The sequence below is a fragment of the Channa argus genome, chromosome 13, assembly GCF_033026475.1.
Source record: "Channa argus isolate prfri chromosome 13, Channa argus male v1.0, whole genome shotgun sequence".
NCBI classification, from domain to species: domain Eukaryota; kingdom Metazoa; phylum Chordata; class Actinopteri; order Anabantiformes; family Channidae; genus Channa; species Channa argus.
Genome location: NC_090209.1, coordinates 18,497,673 through 18,517,741, shown reverse-complemented (window position 1 = coordinate 18,517,741; position 20,069 = coordinate 18,497,673). Strand labels below are relative to the sequence as shown.

Sequence of the window (20,069 nt, the reverse complement as noted above, 5' to 3'; positions counted from 1 at the left end):
TAATGTAGAACACAGTTACTATAGTAACCCAGCAATGGTAAGGGTGGCTTCAGAGGAAACAAAAGAAAACAAGAAGGAACATAAAGTTGTCGCATCAGGAATGATAAATGGAAAACGTAAGGTTCTGGCTGAGATCAAATCCATCTGGATACTAATGTACAGTACCTGCAGTTAAACGAAGTGGAAAAGTGCCAAAATACTGACACACTGTATACTGTATACAATGTATACTGTGAAGTGAACATCTGGCATGCAACTGTGCAAAGGTTACGTGCATATGTGATAAAAGTTCCAATCAATTAACCAACAGAATTTCTTCAAATAGAAAATAACTGGTTCCAAAAAGTGTGGATATGACAGCATGTTGATATTTGATTGGAATACATTCTCAGTTTCTTTGAAATAATCATGTTCCCACCTGTCATCCATGCTGCCACTCTCTCGGCCTTTGTGTGCCCTGTGCCTCCCTCTCTTTCTTTAATCCCATCATCTGCTTCCTCTTTAAAACTCTTTATGTCTTTCTCCTTTTGTTAGTCTCTGTTGTTTTTCATCCATTTTTTCCATGCCAAGTCATAGAAGCTCTTGTGGTGAACAACCTCTTTGGGTTTAAATCATAAGATCTTGGCCTATTTTTGTTGAAAGCTACTTTAAGAACACAACAAGCTTGTTCTGGGAAATACTAATTCAAAGCATTGTTTTGGTCTGTACATACTGATCAGCCACGACACGAAAGCTGGTGGTCTTGATAATGTCATGGGGGACGAGGGTCAGCGTGGCCACACTGAGCAGTCTGCAGCTACACAGCCCCATATACAGCAAAATGTAATCCACTTTGTGCAGAGGTGTAGAAGCACACAAACTCAACAGTACAAGTGACAGTGCAAATTTTGGCCTGAAGTTTCTCGATTAAACCGTATTTTTTAACTAAAAGTAAGTACGAAAACAGTGTATTTTAAACAATACTGATTATGGTAATTATGCCATAAATGTATTAATAAATGTATTAATAAAAAATAAGTGTCAAAGATCCCTGTTGGTAAAGGTGGAGCAGATTTTAACCCCTGTATATACTGACAGGTGGTTAACCCATACATCAGCATTTATTAGTTCATAAAACAATTTATAAAAACATAATATTTTAAAACAAAACCACCAGGTGGTATTAATGTTATGGCTAATGGTGTATACTGTATAACATCATCCACCACAGTGCATTCTAATGAATAATAAAGAGGTAAAACCCATGGGAAACATTTGTTTTCTACATCAAAATGAGAGGCAGAATTTTACAGAATAAAAAGTTGTTATTTTCTATATGACAATAATCCCTGTTCCTGATGCTCTCTTCCTCCACAGCTCACTGCTTTTTTTCCGTACTGCACTGTTCTTATCCTTGTTTGTCTGAAGGTTTTCTTGTGTATTTTTTCTCCCCAGAGCATTATGTGAGAGTGCTGCACTTTATTAGGTCTGGTGCAGTATGACTGCAAGAAATCAGATTGAGCATTTTTTTCTCTCCTTATTTCTTTCTCTTTCTTTGTCTCTTTCCTGATTGTTGATATTGCCCCTTGTTTGTTCAGAACATTTTGCAAAGCTGTGAAATATAGACTAACTATAAAAGGCTTCCATCCTGAATCTCAACACTCCTTGAAAGGCATGGACATAGAGAAACTATCGAGGATCAAGGTTAAAAGATGCTATAATTGGGGCAAAAACTTGTTTAACTGTAAATTGTAAAATGTGTTTGCAGTTTTTACCATTATGCTTACTTCAGATTTCTTTACAGGCAGAAACTTTGCTATTCCTTCTTTTAATCCTGGCTACATGGCTACACTCAATATGGCTACACTCAATATTTCACAAGGCTGCATTTGCTCTACAGTGAGTCTGTAGCCAGCCTCTACATCGAGTTTGCTCTTGCCTTTTCTTCCCGCTTCATTGTATCCCACTACTGAAGCATTCATTGCTTTTGTTCACTTTGTGTATGGCTATGACGCCTTATTAAATCTGGAAAAGTAGAATCGGCCCTTTGGTGTGCCCCAAGGAGCATTCACAACAACTGGTCCTCTTACACCTCTGAGTCTCTCCCTTATCTCCTTTATCCTCTTTAAACTGTTCAATTAGTCTCACAGTTAGTGTTATCTCCAAGTATTGAAAACATCAGCCGAATGTCAGTAATGCAAAGTAAATAGGGATTCTCTCCTTAAAATTGAGATCTACATCCTTTTGTACAGCAGCATAAAGCTATATGGGTTTTCAGATGAAACAGGAAAGAAATTAGGAAAACTAGCAAATTAGCTTTTAGTGCAAAAATATTGATCAGTTTATCCTAAATATCCTCAATAATTAGACAGTGCAGACATATAGGAAGTTGGCCAGCATTGCGCCTGAAATGATCATTTTTTTTAATTCAGCCTTTCACTCAGCTGTGTGTCCCTGTCTGCACCCTTTTGTCATACACATGTACAGGTAGAGAAAGCTCAACAAATCAGTGTTCTCTAACAGAAAATTACTTGGAGAAATTCTCTACCCCAATTTCAGAAACCAGCTTTCCCGTTTATGTGACAGAAAGCTGCCGGTAACCTGGTTACAGAGGTCCATGTACAGTAAACGCACTTATACAAACCTATAGGGAGAGACATTCACGCTTCACGCTAACATTCACACCTACAGTGTACAGGCAACATAGATGCAATAATAGAGGAACCCTGATGTCCACCTCCAGAGAAGTAAATAATTGTTAGTTTGGATGAACATATTGTTACTCATTGCATGTGCTTAGAGAAATGTTCTGAAATGTATTTCTTTTGTTACCATAACACTGTCACAGTAAATATTTCATATTGCCAATTTTTGTTTTGTTTTGTTTTAGTTGTGCCAATAACTCATTGCCTTTCTTTAATCCGCGTGCTGACAGAACTGTTACTTTTTTTATCGTACCTTTTCTTATGTTTTCTTTTCCTCTTTCTGCATTGTGCAGAACATCCTGCGTGCCTGCAGCACGCTTCTAGGTCCGGGAACCTCTGGGCTTTGGCGTGCCCTCACCTACAGTCAGAACCACATCCTTGGGGGTGGACCGGCCGAGTTGACGGAGCTTCTGGAGCAGTACGCCCAGAACCTGGCCAAGAACATGAAGCTCACCTACCTCAACCCTGTGGCACTGATTGCTCCCAACATAGGTGAGTTTAAAATTATTGCACCCAGTTGCACCCACACAGACATGATACAATAGCTAAACACTACTTAGAGCCAATAAAAAAGAATAAGACAGTAATAAAATCATTATCTTTACACGATTTGTAGTGGGTTTATCATAATACTGTAAATCATTGCTGTGAAATCGCCTAGAATGACTCACTGAAAAGTGGCATATGAGCAACACTAATGCAAATTATGATGGCACAGCCAGAGCGCTGGCAGCAGCACAGAGAGATGAATTTCACACTCCCACACGCAAAGCAGCTAATGCTTTCAACAGTCACAAAAAAGCCCTAAAGCGCTGTAGCACTGGCCAACATACATCATTTGGATTTACAGATGCCAGACACACACACATGATCACACACTGAGGAACAAACACATGCTGGAAGTAGAAGCAAACACACAGAAGAACATCTTGGCTTATGAAACTCAGAAAAAGTTACACATTAGTGTATTTGGTGTACAGTAAATGTGTTGATAACTCATTGAGACATGCACTGTACATCCCCACGTTCGTCCATGTGCCTTGTGTCTTTTAGTTTTTGGAATGCTGTCGCTCCTCTGTTTGACATTTTTCTGTCACTTCAGAACCACTGAAAAAAACTGGTAAATTATCTGTGCAACATACAAAAACAGCAACAGCAACAGCAACAGCAGAGGCAGCAGCAACAGCACTGGTACGGATGAAGCCAGACAATGAGTTTGACACTCAGTTAATGCTCTAAGCTACTGTACACACACAGATTGAATTCGTATAAAATACCATAACATCAAAACTCATGAAACTCATCAAAGTTACCAGCTACTCAATCCTACCTTGTCAGCTTCTTCCATCCATTGTAGTTTTGTAACAGAGTTAATCTGACACCTGAGGAAAATAGTTCCCTCTCTGCCAACGTTTATTGGCTGCCTGTGATCTTCTGTGTGATCCTCATCTCTCTCACCTAACTTTATTTACTTCATCTTTGGAATTCATCCAAAAGGCTGTTAAATAACCCTAAATAGACAGCCTGATGCAGATTCCCAGATGGAGAGGATGGAATCAGCAGCAATAGTGACGGAGGAAAGAATAAGACACAGCCAACATTCAATTTCACACTCCTACACAAACAGAGTTAATGTTCTCAGCCAGATAGGATAAGGATGAATAGCATGTAAAGGGATATAGATGTACCTGGCACATGCCAATCTGTTAGCTTTCAATATATGAGTTCATTTTAAGATTTTTAATGGATGTCAGTAATTAGAATTAGTTTCTATTATTTAATTTACACTAAATATAAACAGTTTTTTTTAAATCTGAAAAACTTACATACATCTGATTGTCTTTACATACAGCAACAGGCACACACACACACACTCATACACACACACCACACACACAAGGTCCCAAAAATACCCGCCATAAATTTCCATCTGGTGAGTAAATAAATTGTGGCAAAATAGTTACATAACAAAATATTATCACATAATATTATTACGTCATGATCAAAACTTATTCTATTTTATTCTGGCTTTTAAATGTTGAATTAATTAGTGTAATTAATATGTTATTTGCTGATAAATATATTAGAAAAAAAATTGCTAAAGATTGTTTTAAACTCTAATCTCCTTAAAATACAGCAACCAATGCATATATGAAACAAAATGCAGTGTATCATTTAGATGGTAAAAAATGGGTAGATATATTTCCCAGCCAAGGTGAATGGTAAAAGTTAATTTCCGACCCTGCACACACAAATACATGCTCACGCACATTGTACATATTATAATGAGTGATTTCTCTTCTCTCCCTGGATTGAGTGCTGTTCCACTTCTGTTTGCTGGGTCAAGTGTTCACTCATTACTGAGCACTTCACATCACGTCACACATGTCTGTTCACCTCATTCGCCTGCCACCAGAGTTCCTCGGCTTCAGTGTGTGTCTGTGTCTATTTTGGATTGGATCTTCACGCTTCCAAATCTACACAGAATTAATTATTAAAAAGACAAATGAGCTGCGGTTTAAGTAAGGAGAACAAAAATGATATTACTTTATGCTTAATGATCTAAATTTCATTCCTATGGGCAGAATTTATGTTCACTGGTCACTAGTTTATGTGAGTTTTGACAAGTGATTTATATTTTATTAGGGTTTAAATTTTCCCCAACCTTGTTTTAGTAGGGTTCAGAGGTGCATTTGTGGACTTTATGTCGTAGTTTTACTTTGTGTGCCTAAAGCTCAGACATGGCAAAAAAAATCTGAGGTAGGATCAGGGTGTTCAGTCTTTCACAATTTCTCAGTGTGCATAAGTAGGGGTAATGCAAAACCACTTTAAAGTTGCAGATCTTGCTGATAACCAAATATGAAAAAATAATTCAGGAACCGAATCTGAGTGTGCACTCTTACTGTACTGTATGTACATCAGGGTGTTGGTCAGTGCACTTATAACATGTTCGTACTGCCAAGTGATTTCCCACATTTGGTTCCTCTGTTACTTGAGTTCTTAACTGAACCAGCACCAGTACACACTTTCTAATGAAATAAAATCAGTAAAGTGCTCAAATTACCGTATGTCAGAAATCTTCATGTTTAATTAGTGGCTTGTATTGTAACAAACTATGTCTGTCTTTCAGTCATGAATCTGGATCGTTTAGAGAACCACACCCATGTGCGGCGGCGTTTCCCACGTTACCACACCACAATGTTTCGTGGTCAGACTTTGTGGGATCCCTACACCCATGTGATACTGCCCCCAGCTGTTCTGGTGCCACAACGACAGCAACAACACAACTGGAAAGAGAAGGAGCGGACAGAGAAGGAGCGTAAGTGCACATTCACAAATGGCATTAAGACCTTGAGAGAGTATGTGACTGAAACAATAAATATACTCAGAGAGACCTCTTTATTTCAGCCTCAGCCCCTCAGAACACTCCTCTGGCCCCTGTCAGTATCTCAGCCAATCAGACAGGAGAATATACTGCAGCTAGACGCTCAGTTTCACTGCCTGATCCGCCCATCACCATCGTCATTTTGCTGATGTACCGAAGTCTGGGCGCAGCCCTCCCTCCTAAGTATCACACAGATCGACGTGGAGTGAGGTAGGATTCAGACACACTCGGAACAATAAAGATCTGATGATAGCAGCTTTCATAAGCTTCTAAGAAAGGAGGAAGGCTGTAATAGAAATCTGGATCACGTCTTTTATACAGTGGTAAAGAGTAAACAAACACAATCAGTGGTAAAGAGTAAACAAATGTTTATGAAACAGGAATTCACCATTGCTGAAGGATGAAAAATGCGTAATGACTGACTTATTAATAAATGACATAAACAATGAGTTAATGATTAATTAATTAATTATCACGTTTCTGTCAGTTGAATGGTAGTTTAACAGTCTAATTGCTTTGCACTAATTCCAGTATAATCTTATTGACATGTTTTTTTTTTAACTCACACTATTGCTGCCTTCATTCTCTCCACTCCCATTCCTCTCCCCCATTTCTCTACCTCATCCTCCCTCTGGCCTAATTACCAAGTAACAAACTGTGCAGCTTTCAGTAGGTGTCAATAAACAGTTATTTATGTCTCGTTTATTAAGACTGTCTCATTCCTCTCTGCTCACCTCGTCTTTAATTTTTTTTAAACCATTCTAACCAGAATATTGTACTGTGCTTCCTGTCTGATCTGTTTGTTGTATAACTCCAGGCTTCCCAGACATCCGGTAATGAACTCCCCTGTAGTCACTGTCTCAGTTTTCAACAACCAGACCTTTGTGGCTGGACACTTGGACCAGCCCATCCTGCTTGAGTTTAAGCTGTTAGAGACGGCCAATCGCAGTAAACCACTGTGTGTACAGTGGAACCACAGCAGTCCGTGAGTACAGATTCACATGTATCCCATGTACTCCTTCATGTACTGCTACACATTCATGTATACACTTATGAACATACTGTAGGACTTGGTATTGACCAGTAACTTGGCTTTGCTACACCCTGTACTTATACAGTTAGTGCAACTGAACTTCAAGTTTACACCATTTACGATATATAGATTTTTTCTTTTTTGATAAATTATTTTTATATTTATTGCAGTGAGTTAGTTTAGTGGTTAGTCTAATCTAACCAATGAGTGTAATTAATAGCATGTTAAGCCGTTTTTGTAAGCCTTCATACACAAGAGGACCCTAGAACTGAAAAAGTTATTAATTCCAGAGATTATATTTGTCTGTTTCTTGGTATAAGTGTCTGCCACAAAAAAGGTTTATTTATATTGAATAGTGCTTCAACTTGGACATTTAATGTTTGTACATAAATGATTAACAGTGGACATGTGGACACATTGCACAGATTAAGTTCCGCTTGTCATGTCTTTAAACCTGAGAACAACTCATCTTTTCGTATTTGAGCTTTTCATTGTGAACCCTTTTTTCTCATCCTGCAGGTATGAGATAGGAGGTTGTTGGACGGTGAGAGACTGTATGGTGGTGTACAGGAACACCTCTCATGTCCGCTGTCAGTGCCAGAGACTGGGCACCTTTGGTGTTCTGATGGACAGTTCACAGAGAGAGGTTAGTGATCTTTCAGTAGAGCGCTACTCACAGATATGGGCAAGTAATAATATAATTGTAGTAGTCATCAAGGCTTTCTTTCATATTGAGGCATGTGGGTGCATTAATTGTGCCTTTCACATCAGTGACCCTCCGGTGTATACATAACTATCTTTTTATGCCTATGATTCTATTCTCCTCTTCTTTTTACGGAACATCTTAGCTGGTAATTGATTTTGTCAGTTGAAAATTTTGAAATCCTAAAAAATTATATCCTGACTGATATTCTGAAAGCTAAAGGACGCCTTGTTACAGCTGTAAAAGATTTAAGGGTTTAATGAAACCCCCCTGCCCATAGCGGCTGAGCATACTAAGTGGTGATGTCTCAGATCTCGATGCCTCAGACAGAAACTTGTGGAATCAGAAACCTCATTCATTGTGATGAATTTAAAGCCAATTTCTGCAAACGTACATGGTTGACATTGGATTAAGTGCATAACATTGTTAGTCCAGTGCAATGAGGAGTATCCTATTTCCATTAATTTGACATGCTGTAAATGTGCCCAATTTGCCCAAATAAAACTCTAGTGGCATGTTTACTGGTAGCAAATGCTTTCTGTGCATGCACAAGCAGTGATGAATTGATTTAATCCTTTATTCTAGTTTCCCCTGACAGATTACAAATGTCTGGCACTCTGCTTTATCTGTCGGTTAATTCTTCTAGATAGTTTTTCCTTCATTTCCTTTCTTCTTTTGAGTCTTTTCTCTTTCAAATTAATCGTTTAAAATGTTTTGAAATATATAAACCAAATTTAACCCGAGCAGGTAAATGACATGACATAGGTGCTGAATTTTCTGAAAGAACTTGCTGGCAGGTGCATCTTTAGTCTCACCAGCTCATTTACTTCCTTTCCAAACAATCTAACATGACTAATAGAAATATCATCAGTTTGCACTCAGTGAAGTCAGACGGAGGAGGGCAGACAGTGACCTGGACTGAACTGCATTTCAGCATTTCGAGCATTAGCTCAGTCTTCCTTCTTCTTTACCTTTGATTGCCTCGTCTCGTCTTTCCATTTTCTCACTCTTCTACTATTCCCCTGACTTCCTCTGCCCTTCTTTTTTATGTACTCCCACCAAAATAATATGAAATCACTAACACCCTCTCTTGATTCTTCACCTTCTCTCTCTGCGAGCAGCAGTTGGAGGGGGATCTGGAGACGTTGGCTTTGGTCACATACTCCTCTCTGTGCATCTCCATGCTGGCACTCCTCCTCACTGTCCTGGTGCTCTCCTGCCTGCGGGGCCTTAAGTCCAACACCAGGAGCATCCATTCCAACACAGCAGCGGCCATGTTTTTGTCGGAGTTGGTGTTTCTGTCGGGAGTCAATCAGACTGAACAACAGGTACAGTAGATACCAGAAGATACCATCTTTTGCAGAAATGTACTCACCTCCAAATTGACTGCAGGAAATAGCTGCCTTCTCTGTAGACTACTCCTACTTTTCACCCTCTGTCTCTTCCTTCTTGCTGCAAACTTTATGACTGTCTACATTTTGCTATTTCTTTTACAATTATCTTGAACTTATGCTTAGTGCGTCCTTCATTTTTTCCTTTTCCTTTGCTTGTTTTTCTCTCGTATGTGCTTATATATGTACTCACTTGGCACGAAATCCAGTTAATTAAGCTGTTATCCTCCACACAGTCGACTGTACAGAGAGAAATATGTTCTCTAATTCATGTACACCATGCTTAGGGGAGCATGTTAGTGCTCTCAGGGGTTGCGTGTGCTGGTGGTTTTACATGTTAGTGCATACTTTAGTCTTTCTGTCTTTTTGTGTGGCTTGTAGATTTGGCAGTCTTATGATTGGGAGTGAGAAATCCATTGTCTGAGGCTGCTGCTATTACTGATTTGTCTCCAACTGTGTCGTTCAAAATTTGAGATCATTTTAACCTTGCAAACCTAGGATTTAAAAGTCTACTTTCCTTAATTTAAAGCACTAAGTTGCAATATTTCTTCAATTAAGTACTTTTCAGTCCATGTACGTTAAGAGTATGGCAATTTAGATTTCAGGTGTTTAACCATTGTCATCCATAGTAATTCGGAATTACAGCGTAGTGATTAAATTCAGCGTCTAATTACAAGGTATCTCAACCTGAAACTGGAAGACACACCACTATGACCTTATTGTATTTAATGTAATTTTTTTCTGAGGGCAGGACACGGTCACAGCTTATAGCCACAACCTGTAAAAACTCACTTGCACTGTTAATTCATTATTAAGAGATTATTCATATTATTTAGTTAACTCCAGAGAAAGAAAGTCATTGCAAATCAAGTCTAAACAGGATGGGCTGCTTGAACTTATCAGGGTTCAGGCCCAGTAGTTAAAATACTAAAACCTACAAATGAACCAGTTATCCCAGACTATTGTTTGTTGTCACTTTATTTTTTCATTCTTAGTATTCAAACCATGACTTGAAAATTAGGCTCCCTGTTGCCAACGAACTTTTATTTTTACCTAAGAAACCATGTGTTTTCTCCTGTAGTTGTTTTAGATTTTCTATTTCATTCTGTCAGCTTCTCTGTCTGTGAGAAAATGGTGCATCGTACTTTAAGATATATAGGTGCCGTAATTCAGTGTGTGTTGAGTTTGAATAGCATTTTTCTCATCTGTCTAGACAAACAAAACACACCGAAGGCTCTGGAATTCAAACAAACCTCTCCAGACACGCTTAAATGCAGCCTTTGGGTAATTTCTTGGAAAGCTCAAATGCTAATGCTCCGCATTAGTCTTGGAGAAGTTCAGCATTAGTGCTGAACCAAACAGCGGCACCTTACTGACAAAGCAATTTGAGAATTCTGCTCTGCACTGACAAAAGTACTGGGGTTAATTCCTGATGATAAACTGTGCTATTCAACTGACAGAAATCCACGCTATAGCAGATTTATACCACATCTTCATGCTGATCTGTCCTCTTCTCAACGATAGTGCAAGCATCACAATTATGACCATAAAGATATTTCTTCATGTGCATCATTACTGATCCACTGGTATTTTCAAATGGTAAAGAGAAATAAATTATCCACTAAAGTTACATTTACTAAAGTTACAACGGGTATCACTAATACACAAATGCTGTTTGTAGAAGTTCATTACCTAAAAAGCTGATGAATTCTTGTTTTTGAATAAATGATCCAAACAATTGAAGTGCAACTGTAAATATGCCTCAAACACACTGACAATTCCACTCAAAACCAGGAAAAAATTGGAGTTTTCTCTTTTTATTCCCTGCTGTTATTTACATGATAGCCTTCAGACATTTACACACATAACAGCTATGAAAAGCAGATTTCCTGCAAGTGCATGTGCTTTCCTCTACTGATAGTGCTCACTGTCACGCACATTATTGTAGTTAAGAAGCCACTCTTGGGTGTTATTACTACAATTCAGCACATTAACAACGTTCATCTACATTCATAACATTTGTTTTGTGCATTTCCAGGAGATTTAACGTAACACGCAGCCATAAACTCTGCTCATTAGTGGAGTTGGTAATTAAATATTCAATAAAGCAACACATTACTTCATTGCTGACACATGGTTTGGTGTAATAAAGACTTACTGGTTGTTTGCCAGGATGCTCTGCATCTTTTATATATTCAGTACAAAGGATATTTTTTTATTTTCATCACATTTTTCTTGCTTCTTATTTGATGCTTTCCTACTGCCTCACTTCTCCCCTCTTCCTCTTTCTCCTCTCTTCTTCACCCCTGCTCCTCTTTTTCTTTTTTCCCTTTTTTTAGACCAAGTTTCTCTCTTTTCTGTTCCATCTCTATGTTTATTCACCTTCTCAACTTTCAAAATGTTTTCCTCTCTCTCCCTCCAGTTCCTGTGCACAGTTGTTGCTATCCTGCTGCATTATTTTTTCATGTCCACATTTGCCTGGATGTTCGTGGAAGGCCTTCATATCTACCGCATGCAGACCGAGCAACGAAACATTAACTATGGAGCCATGAGATTCTACTACGCAATTGGCTGGGGTGTGCCAGCCATTATCACAGGTAATACACGCGTTCACACACATGCACACATTTACATAAGATTTCTGGGATATTTATTGGAAATATGTCTATGCATCAATGTATACAAACACAGTCAAACTATTGTCTTTGCCACATGCCCACATTCATGACAGCACACTTATACAAGTGCACAGACACACACATTATATGTGTTCGCAGTAAGTCTGGCTGCATAGATAAGGTTTCCAAATGACACCGGTGTTAAACAGGTTTCAGTGACATTTTAATATACAGATAGTAAAACACACACACGCACACTGTGGGGAAAAATATCTGTCTGTTTCTTCTCTCTCTCCTTCTTTTGCATGCACAAACACATACACAAACACAGTTCCAGTTACTTTCTGGACTCAGAAATGCTGTCAGCTCCTCTCTATTTGTTGGTATTTCTGTCACTGGCTAAGACTCTAACACACACACACACACACACACACACACACACACACACACACAGAAACGCACTGCACAACTCGTGCTCCTCGGGCTCAGAGGTGCCTTTATCCATCTGTCTGTCTTTATTTGGGCCTTTTTTTATCTCTCTTACTTTTTGCAGTTCTCTCACTTTTTGCAACCCCCTTATTCCCCACTGTCAAAATCTTGACAGTGTTGTCTAAACAAGAATACACAAGGAATAAAGACTTTGCAGTCCATGTCACAAATCTCCTAGCAACAAAGTGTGGCATCATCGTGGAGGTCTGGTCTTGTCATGGAAAACTGGCTTTGCACAAAAACACATACCTGACAAATGCGGTGTTTCCTAAGAGCCAATAACCTCCAACTATGGTTGATTGTTTGCTAAAATTATTTTAATATTTGTAATTTAGATAATGGCATTGTCCCACACTGGACTACCCCTCGTTCCTTCCTTGGCTTTCTCTTTGATCAATGCTAGATCTAATCTGACTGTTTGTGCCTTTGTTGCAGGCCTGGCAGTGGGCTTGGACCCAGAAGGTTACGGGAACCCGGACTTTTGTTGGATCTCCATCTTTGACAAACTCATCTGGAGCTTTGCTGGTCCTGTTGCCATTGTCATACTGGTAACTGTCCCACTGTCTGTCTGATATAAAACTATATACTGAAATGCTGCTTAATGCATAAAGGATCTATAAATTGTAGTAAAATAATACACAGTACAATAAATAAAATATAGTATAAATAGTGACAGATAATGATATGCATGCCATGCAGTGTTGCCCACCACCATGTAAAGACAAGAACCAGTCATTTCCCCACTCACCCCCATCACTGCCACCACTCTCCTGCCAGTGAGAGCAGTGAGACTGATGATTAGAAATGATGGAGCGTGTAAATGGGCATCCAGTTTAGCATCCTCTCATGTTTTTTCAAAGTTTCATCAAAGCTGAGACTTCCTGTTTATGAGCACTGAAAATCAATCTCACCCCTGCGTTCACATTCTTCTAAGAAGCTCATTTCTACTATCAGCCACAAAAGAAAAAGGTTGCATGGAACACGAAAAGAGCCTCCCTCTGTCACCAGTATCATTATTGTCTAGTTATGAATTTCTAAACGTGCTTAAAATTCACATAGTTTATATGATATTTGAATAAACTTCAAGTTTATGTTCTCTCCTTCTGCCCACAACATATTCTGTATGTGCTTTACTGCGTTCTCTGATTCTGCTGTGCTTCATAACAGGCTGCAAAAAACAAGAATCAGATGATTGTAGAAGTGGATTTAAATTAATTGACTTAATGTTGAATTGCTTCCGTCCATTTAAAAATGTGTTTTTAAAAATGTGTCTTTCATATCAGAACTTAGATGCTTCACTGTGCACCTGCAAATAGGGGAAAAGTTTCAATGTAATCACTGAAATCGTCACTAACCTGTCACATTCAGTATACAGTATAATTAGAACTAGGAGACACCTTGTGCGCCACATTTATGATTTTCAAATGATAAAACAGTATGGAAAGCTCATATCACACAGCTCATATCACAGATGAGGTGTAACCCTGACTCCCACCTACACCAACAGTCTGTGAGTGTGTATTTTCTAGTTTGCTTATGCCCACATTTAAAAACGTTTGCTGTTCCTTTGGTAGAAAATTGATGAGCACTTGCTAAACAAAGTAAATTTTATATGTCCGAAAAACAAGCGGTTTTTTCATATAGTCATCAGACCTGGTGAGACGAGCTTCACTCTGCTTACCATCTTGGTATCAAATATAAATCTGTGTGAATTTTTTCTTTCTTCTAGCTCTCCAGACAACTCAGTTGAACTCTGCTAGACCATGATTTTAATTGCTGCCCATAACAAATTACCATGTTTAACTTTACAGCTTTACTGCAAAATCTTCGACACAAAGCTGTGCCAGGTTTTCTACTGCTTATGAATGATTACAGTAGAGCATATACAGTTTTATTCATTTATGTACTTTTCCAACCTTTATTAATGTCTTTATTTACTTTCATCTTTTTGCCCTGGTTTTGGACCTTTTTCATTTACTAATTTGTCCATTTTCAAGAACTGGTTAAGCAAATCAATGAAAACAGAACTATTCATAGTTTCTTTAAGACTCTTAATTGGCTTGGCTTTTAATTATTCATCCCCTTCAGAAATAACTATTTTGTCCACAATGATTTAGTTTTGTCTGTTTTTTTTTTTGTACATGTTGCTAATGGCAGTAATGAATTAATGGTATTAAACATGCTACGTAATCAATTTTGCTTCTATTTCTCTACACAGATAAATGGGGGGATTTTTATGATTGTAGCCAAGATGTCCTGCAACCCATCTCAGAAGGAGACAAAGAAGGTCCCTGTCATGTAAGTATATACCCACTGTGGGTAGCTTGACTTTTCTCGAGCTCAAAAAGTCATTTTGACAGCTAGATTCTGACAGTTGCTGTGAGGTGAGAAATTAGGACCCCAAAACACTCAGAACACGAGGATGGAAGTGAAAGTATATTACAAAAGCAAGATGTAGTGGGACAAGTTGAGGGGTTCGAAGGCAGCCATGGAATGAACCATCCAGGTGACTATTTGCTTGAGGACAGGAAGGATGGCACAGAGACACTAAGGTGTTACAGGAAGGGGTTCCTGGATGGCAGGTGTGTAATGAACAGAGGAGTTAAAACACAAAGGGTAACAGAGTCCAATGTCACTTGAAAAAAACAATCCGATAAAATCTAAAACTAAACTTGATCCACTGTGATCCAAGTAATAATCAATTAATCCAGTTCAGTCCAAATAATTATTACAATTTAGGAATAATTCATCCAATCCAATACTGTCCAAATAATTATCCAATTCAAATATCTCAATATCTTACTTAAATACATTCTCCGGTCCAGAAGTGTTGTGTTGTGAAAGATTGAGTGAGAGTTACGACACAGATGAATAGACTCAGGCACAGGTTGGCAGTTAGAGGCAGACGTCCTGATGGCATGGAGGGGCAGCTAATGGATCGGCAGGCTGTTTGGTGATTGTCCAAATAATTGACTTTGGTGCCTAATATTTGATATAAATACAGTATGTCTGCTGAGTATGACTATGAAGGCTAAAAATACAGTCCTTCAGGGAAACTGTAATGTTACCATACGCAAATGTGTTGCATAGAACATGATTACTTTAAACGTTTTCTTTCCAATTTGAGTGCGGGCTGCATGTAAAATAAAGTTAAAAGTACACCGTACATAAAAAGTAAAATAACAAAAGTATAAAAAGTGAATATGAAAGTATATAACAAATAACAAAACAAATAAATACAAATTGCATGGCTTTTATTGTGTTTTTGTTCCAGATTATACTGATATAAACCCACTTATTTGGGCATCACAAAACAATCAGTTGCTTTGATAAATGCTTTGTGACTGTTGGACTAAGAGGAATCAGAGGGGAATACATCAGCATTTCAATCTGTCTCCTGCAGTCAGTGTTGATTTGATAGGCAGTGATCATGTCGGCGCTCCTTATTGATCAAATCATATGTACACAAGTGGCAAAAGCAAATCATTTAAGTGTCTCTCACTCTGGAATTTTTGTCATAGCATTTATCTGATGGATTTTCTGCTGTTTCTTTTCCACCTGGCTCTCACTTCCAGTCAGACTTTGGTTTCCATATCACTGAATTTATTCTGTTCAGACTGTTACATCACAAGTTGATTCCGGTGAATCCAAATGTAAACTTTTTCTTTCCCTTTGCCATCTCTGTCTCCTTTTTTTTCTCTTTCTCTCGCAGTGCCACTATTCGCAATGCCTTCCTGCTGTTGCTTGTTGCAACCTCCACCTGGCTATGTGGTCTGATGGCTGTGAACAACAGCATCCTGGCTTTCTACTACATATTCAATGTCCTCTGTCTTGTGCAGGTATGAAGATCATATATGTTTTATACCTAGAAGGTCTTATAAATATTTTTTTATAAAAAAAAATGTACATGTTGTTTCAACATCTATATTCCAGCTATATTCAGTGATGTAATGTAATGTTCTCATTTCACTATACAGATTAGCGTTATTTTTAAATCTATGGATAAAGCTGGATAATTTAAGTATTGTGTAAATTAAATCGACTCTCTCTTTTTGGCTTTGTACCTCTCTTTACTGCTCTCTTTCAGGGCCTCTCAGTGATGCTGGCCTTCACTGTGTTCAACTCGGAGGTTCAGGAGGCCTGGAAAGTTGCCTTTTTAGGTAAAAAGAGCCCCGGAGAAGATCCACCGAGACCACCACAGAACACAGTGAGTTTGACGCACACACTCCGCTTTTATCTAGTGCAGCTGGTCCCTGCTAAAACAAAAAGGATTATATCTTGTTTTATATATTGATCTGATCTAACCTCCCTGAAGAATATATTTTTTAGCAAGCATCCAAAAAAAAACTCATTTATCATTATAATTTTTATCAATATTTTTGCACAAAAATGAGTTGAAGCTGCTAAGAAGCTGGAATCACCGTTACAACATGAATCCATAGCCATTTATTGTTTATTGCTGTTGTGCAGGGTTCTCTTTTCTGCACATTCTCATTCCATTACTAGATAGCACAAAAACCCTCCTGCCCTCCATTCCTCCTTCCGTCTGTCGATCCATCCATCTTTCCTGTCCTCCTCATCTCTTCTCCTTTTGCCTTGAGGGAGTGTTGCTGACCCAGATAAAACAATGTACCGACCAGTGGAGCCCTGGCTGCTCTTTAGTCCACTTCTGCAAAAGCATTGTGCAGAGCCTATTTAAAGTGTTTGTGTGTCTGTGTGTGCCCCTTCCCCCGTCTTGTTTTCACATCATTATTTCGTTCTATTTTCTGTCATATTTGTGTTTATTGGGTTATTGTACACTGCACTTTGACCCTTCTTTTTTTTTGCCTCTGTATTAAAAATGCCTCTGTGCTAGTGCCCGTGTGTGTGTGTGTGTGTGTGTCTGTGTGTCTGTGTGTGTGCGTGTATGTGTGTGTGTCTGTGTGTGTGTCTGTGTGTGTGCGTGTATGTGCCAGGATAAAGAAATATAGGAATACATATAGGAAGTACTATGTAGTTTATTTTCCCCTTTAACTCAATTTCCTTCAAAATTCTTCCTATCCATTACTGAGTCAAACAACACAACACACAACATACGTTCACAGTGCTGTTTTTACGTCTGATTGACTTTATTTAAAAAATGAACCTAACTTCTATGATTAAGGTTCCATAATTATAGAACTAACATTAGTTAGACCATTATGAAGGTAGGATTTTGATTTTTAATACTTTAGACTTTGTTGTGTACTTGGAATTGCTTACTTTGAATGTTTAAAATGTTTTGACCTCTTTGAAATATCATAATATCAATAATGAATCAGCTGTTTTTACATATTTTGTATTTTGTTGTCTACATAATCTGACTCTCTACATTTAGCGAACTGATTTATATCTCTGTCATTGCTTTGAATTGAACTTACATTATCCAACTTCTGTGTTTGTGTGTGTGTGTGTGTGTGTGTGTGTGTGTGTGTGTGTGTGTGTGTGTGTGTGTGTGTGTGTGTGTGTGTGTGTGTGTGTGTGTGTGTGTGTGTGTGTGCTCAGGCTCAGAACCCCTATCACAATGCATCTCTGTTGGAACAGAGCGGGCTGCACCGCATCACCTTGGGAACCTCCACTATCTCCTCTGTCAGCTCTGCCAGGTACTCAAACATATTCAAACATTCAAGCTCATGCGCACGCAGATACACACTCACCACAACTTTAACAAGGTAACTATAAATTTTTTGGGATAAATAAAAATGATAAAATGATATTGACGCAGAATGAGAATCTATCACTAAAAGAATGATGAGTCAAAATCCTTTGATTTGATTTGAAATAGATTTGCTACAAGGAGGTGGTTCCCTCATTAATAAAAAAAAAAGTGATTTATGTGGGTTAGTGGGGCAAATATGAAGATCGAACCTAACAATGCAGTGCACTGTATGTAGAGCAACACTAATGTACTCTGAGAGCTGCTGTATATGGCTCAGTGATTGTCAGTCTTATTATCTGGGTGTGTGTATGTGCACTTTATACAATATGTGTGGATGCCCTGCCTTCTATTTTGAATGTGCTTTGGTCTGTGCAAGTTCCTACATTATACAGGGTAGTGTACAGTATATGTTTTATACAGTATTTCTATGTAACCATCTTCTCTTTTTGCATTTAGAGAAAACCTTTTGGCTCGTCAAACTCTGGAACAAAACATCATCCACACTGGAGCAACAGATCTTGATGTAGCCATGTTTCACCGAGATGGAGGTAGACATGGACACACACATATTTTATATGTCTTTAAAGACTAAGCTCACAGGGGTATTACAACCCATCAACCCCATCACTCCTTCCTATTCTTTTACTTCATTCCGCTTCATTCTTTTTTCCTCCCTACTGCATCCCCTTGTTTCTATAATTCCCTTTTACACGTTTTCCTTTGTCTTTCACTCCAGGTGAGGACTCAGACTCAGATTCAGATCTTTCTATGGAGGAGGAGCGCAGTCTCTCCATCCCTTCCTCTGAGAGTGAGGACAATGTCCGTCTCCGTGGGCGCATCCAGCGACGGTTCAAGCGCTCGAATCACAGTGAGCGTCTGCTCACTGAGCCCACCCACAACAGCACCAAAGGTAGACAAACACTTTAGTGATTTTAGTGATTTATCACATAATTTACACCTATTTTTTGGTAATTACAGTAAGAACACTGATAATAGTTTGCTGTCTTGATTAAAGAAAGTGTAAATTCCTATTCCCAAAAGGATATCAAAATAATTGATAGAGGATACATAGGAAAGGTAGCACTAACTGTCGTGTATGCTTTTAAAAGAATATTCCACGAAAAATATGTTTTGTTAGAATCAGATATTCTTCTTTCGTAGGGTTAAAAAGTAATAAAGCCTTTAGCAAACTCCATTGTGGAGCCTGGATTCCCAGCAGCTACTGTCCAAACACATTGTTCCACCATTGACCTAGACTCATGCTGAAAAAATATAAATAACATCCGCAGAAACCCTTTGAGTGATGCCTGCATCATAATCCTCTATCTATATGTTCGGTTGGTTCACAATAGTGATAGTGAATCCATCACAAAGATAAATACCCAACATCAGTGCATCCATCCATTATCCATCTTCCTTGTCCTCTGCGGAATCATAGGGTGATAAGAGTCTCTCCCATGTCCTGTCAGGAAAGAGATGGACCACAGAAAAGAGTGTGGTGACAAAATGCGCACAGAAAGGTTTCTGAACAATGCCATTTCCTGCTGTGGACAAAAGTCTACTCTTTCAGCTCTGGTTTTGAGGAACCATACATACAATAACAAGCATACACCAAAAGGAAATGTCAGTGACATTAGTCAATAATCAATAACTTCTTTCCTTTTAATTCACAGGAAAACACATCATGCATATTATATGAGCATATGCACCTCAAAGCATGATTTAAATGTCATGCATGCACAGTATCCTGTCAAAGGCCTCAACATGAGAAAAGGCCAGACATGTAAATTTTAAATCCATGTTCTTAGTTTAATAAGCCATCCGGATCTTATAAACATGTTCAGAGGGAATTGTGAACTATAGTTTAATAGAGGAGAACAGAATCCAGATGGTCATTACAGTACAATCAATTTATCGATATGGGTTTTCTTTTTACTGAAAGGCTACAGTTCGTTTTGACAAAATTAAATCCCTTATTGATTCAGTAGAGTTAAAGGGCTGTGCTAGGAATGTGCATTATGTAGCAGGTTTTCAGTTGACACCATCAAAAGCGAGAACAACAATAAACCTGCTTCTGCTCTTTATAATA

The 20,069-nt window shown here is 38.5% G+C and overlaps 1 protein-coding gene across 2 annotated transcripts in view; it reads left to right on the top strand.

The window, feature by feature from the left end:
• celsr3 (cadherin, EGF LAG seven-pass G-type receptor 3) overlaps positions 1-20,069 on the top strand; it is a 95,548-nt gene that overhangs the window by 69,444 nt on the left and 6,035 nt on the right. For both annotated transcript variants that reach the window (XM_067525842.1, XM_067525841.1), the window contains 14 exons: positions 2,978-3,176; positions 5,815-6,003; positions 6,093-6,279; positions 6,887-7,054; positions 7,622-7,748; positions 8,927-9,133; positions 11,619-11,793; positions 12,739-12,851; positions 14,522-14,601; positions 16,016-16,142; positions 16,391-16,510; positions 17,827-17,924; positions 18,437-18,528; positions 18,717-18,890. In XM_067525842.1, coding sequence (XP_067381943.1) covers positions 2,978-3,176; positions 5,815-6,003; positions 6,093-6,279; positions 6,887-7,054; positions 7,622-7,748; positions 8,927-9,133; positions 11,619-11,793; positions 12,739-12,851; positions 14,522-14,601; positions 16,016-16,142; positions 16,391-16,510; positions 17,827-17,924; positions 18,437-18,528; positions 18,717-18,890 — 2,056 coding nt within the window. The remainder of the gene's footprint in view (positions 1-2,977; positions 3,177-5,814; positions 6,004-6,092; positions 6,280-6,886; positions 7,055-7,621; positions 7,749-8,926; positions 9,134-11,618; positions 11,794-12,738; positions 12,852-14,521; positions 14,602-16,015; positions 16,143-16,390; positions 16,511-17,826; positions 17,925-18,436; positions 18,529-18,716; positions 18,891-20,069) is intronic.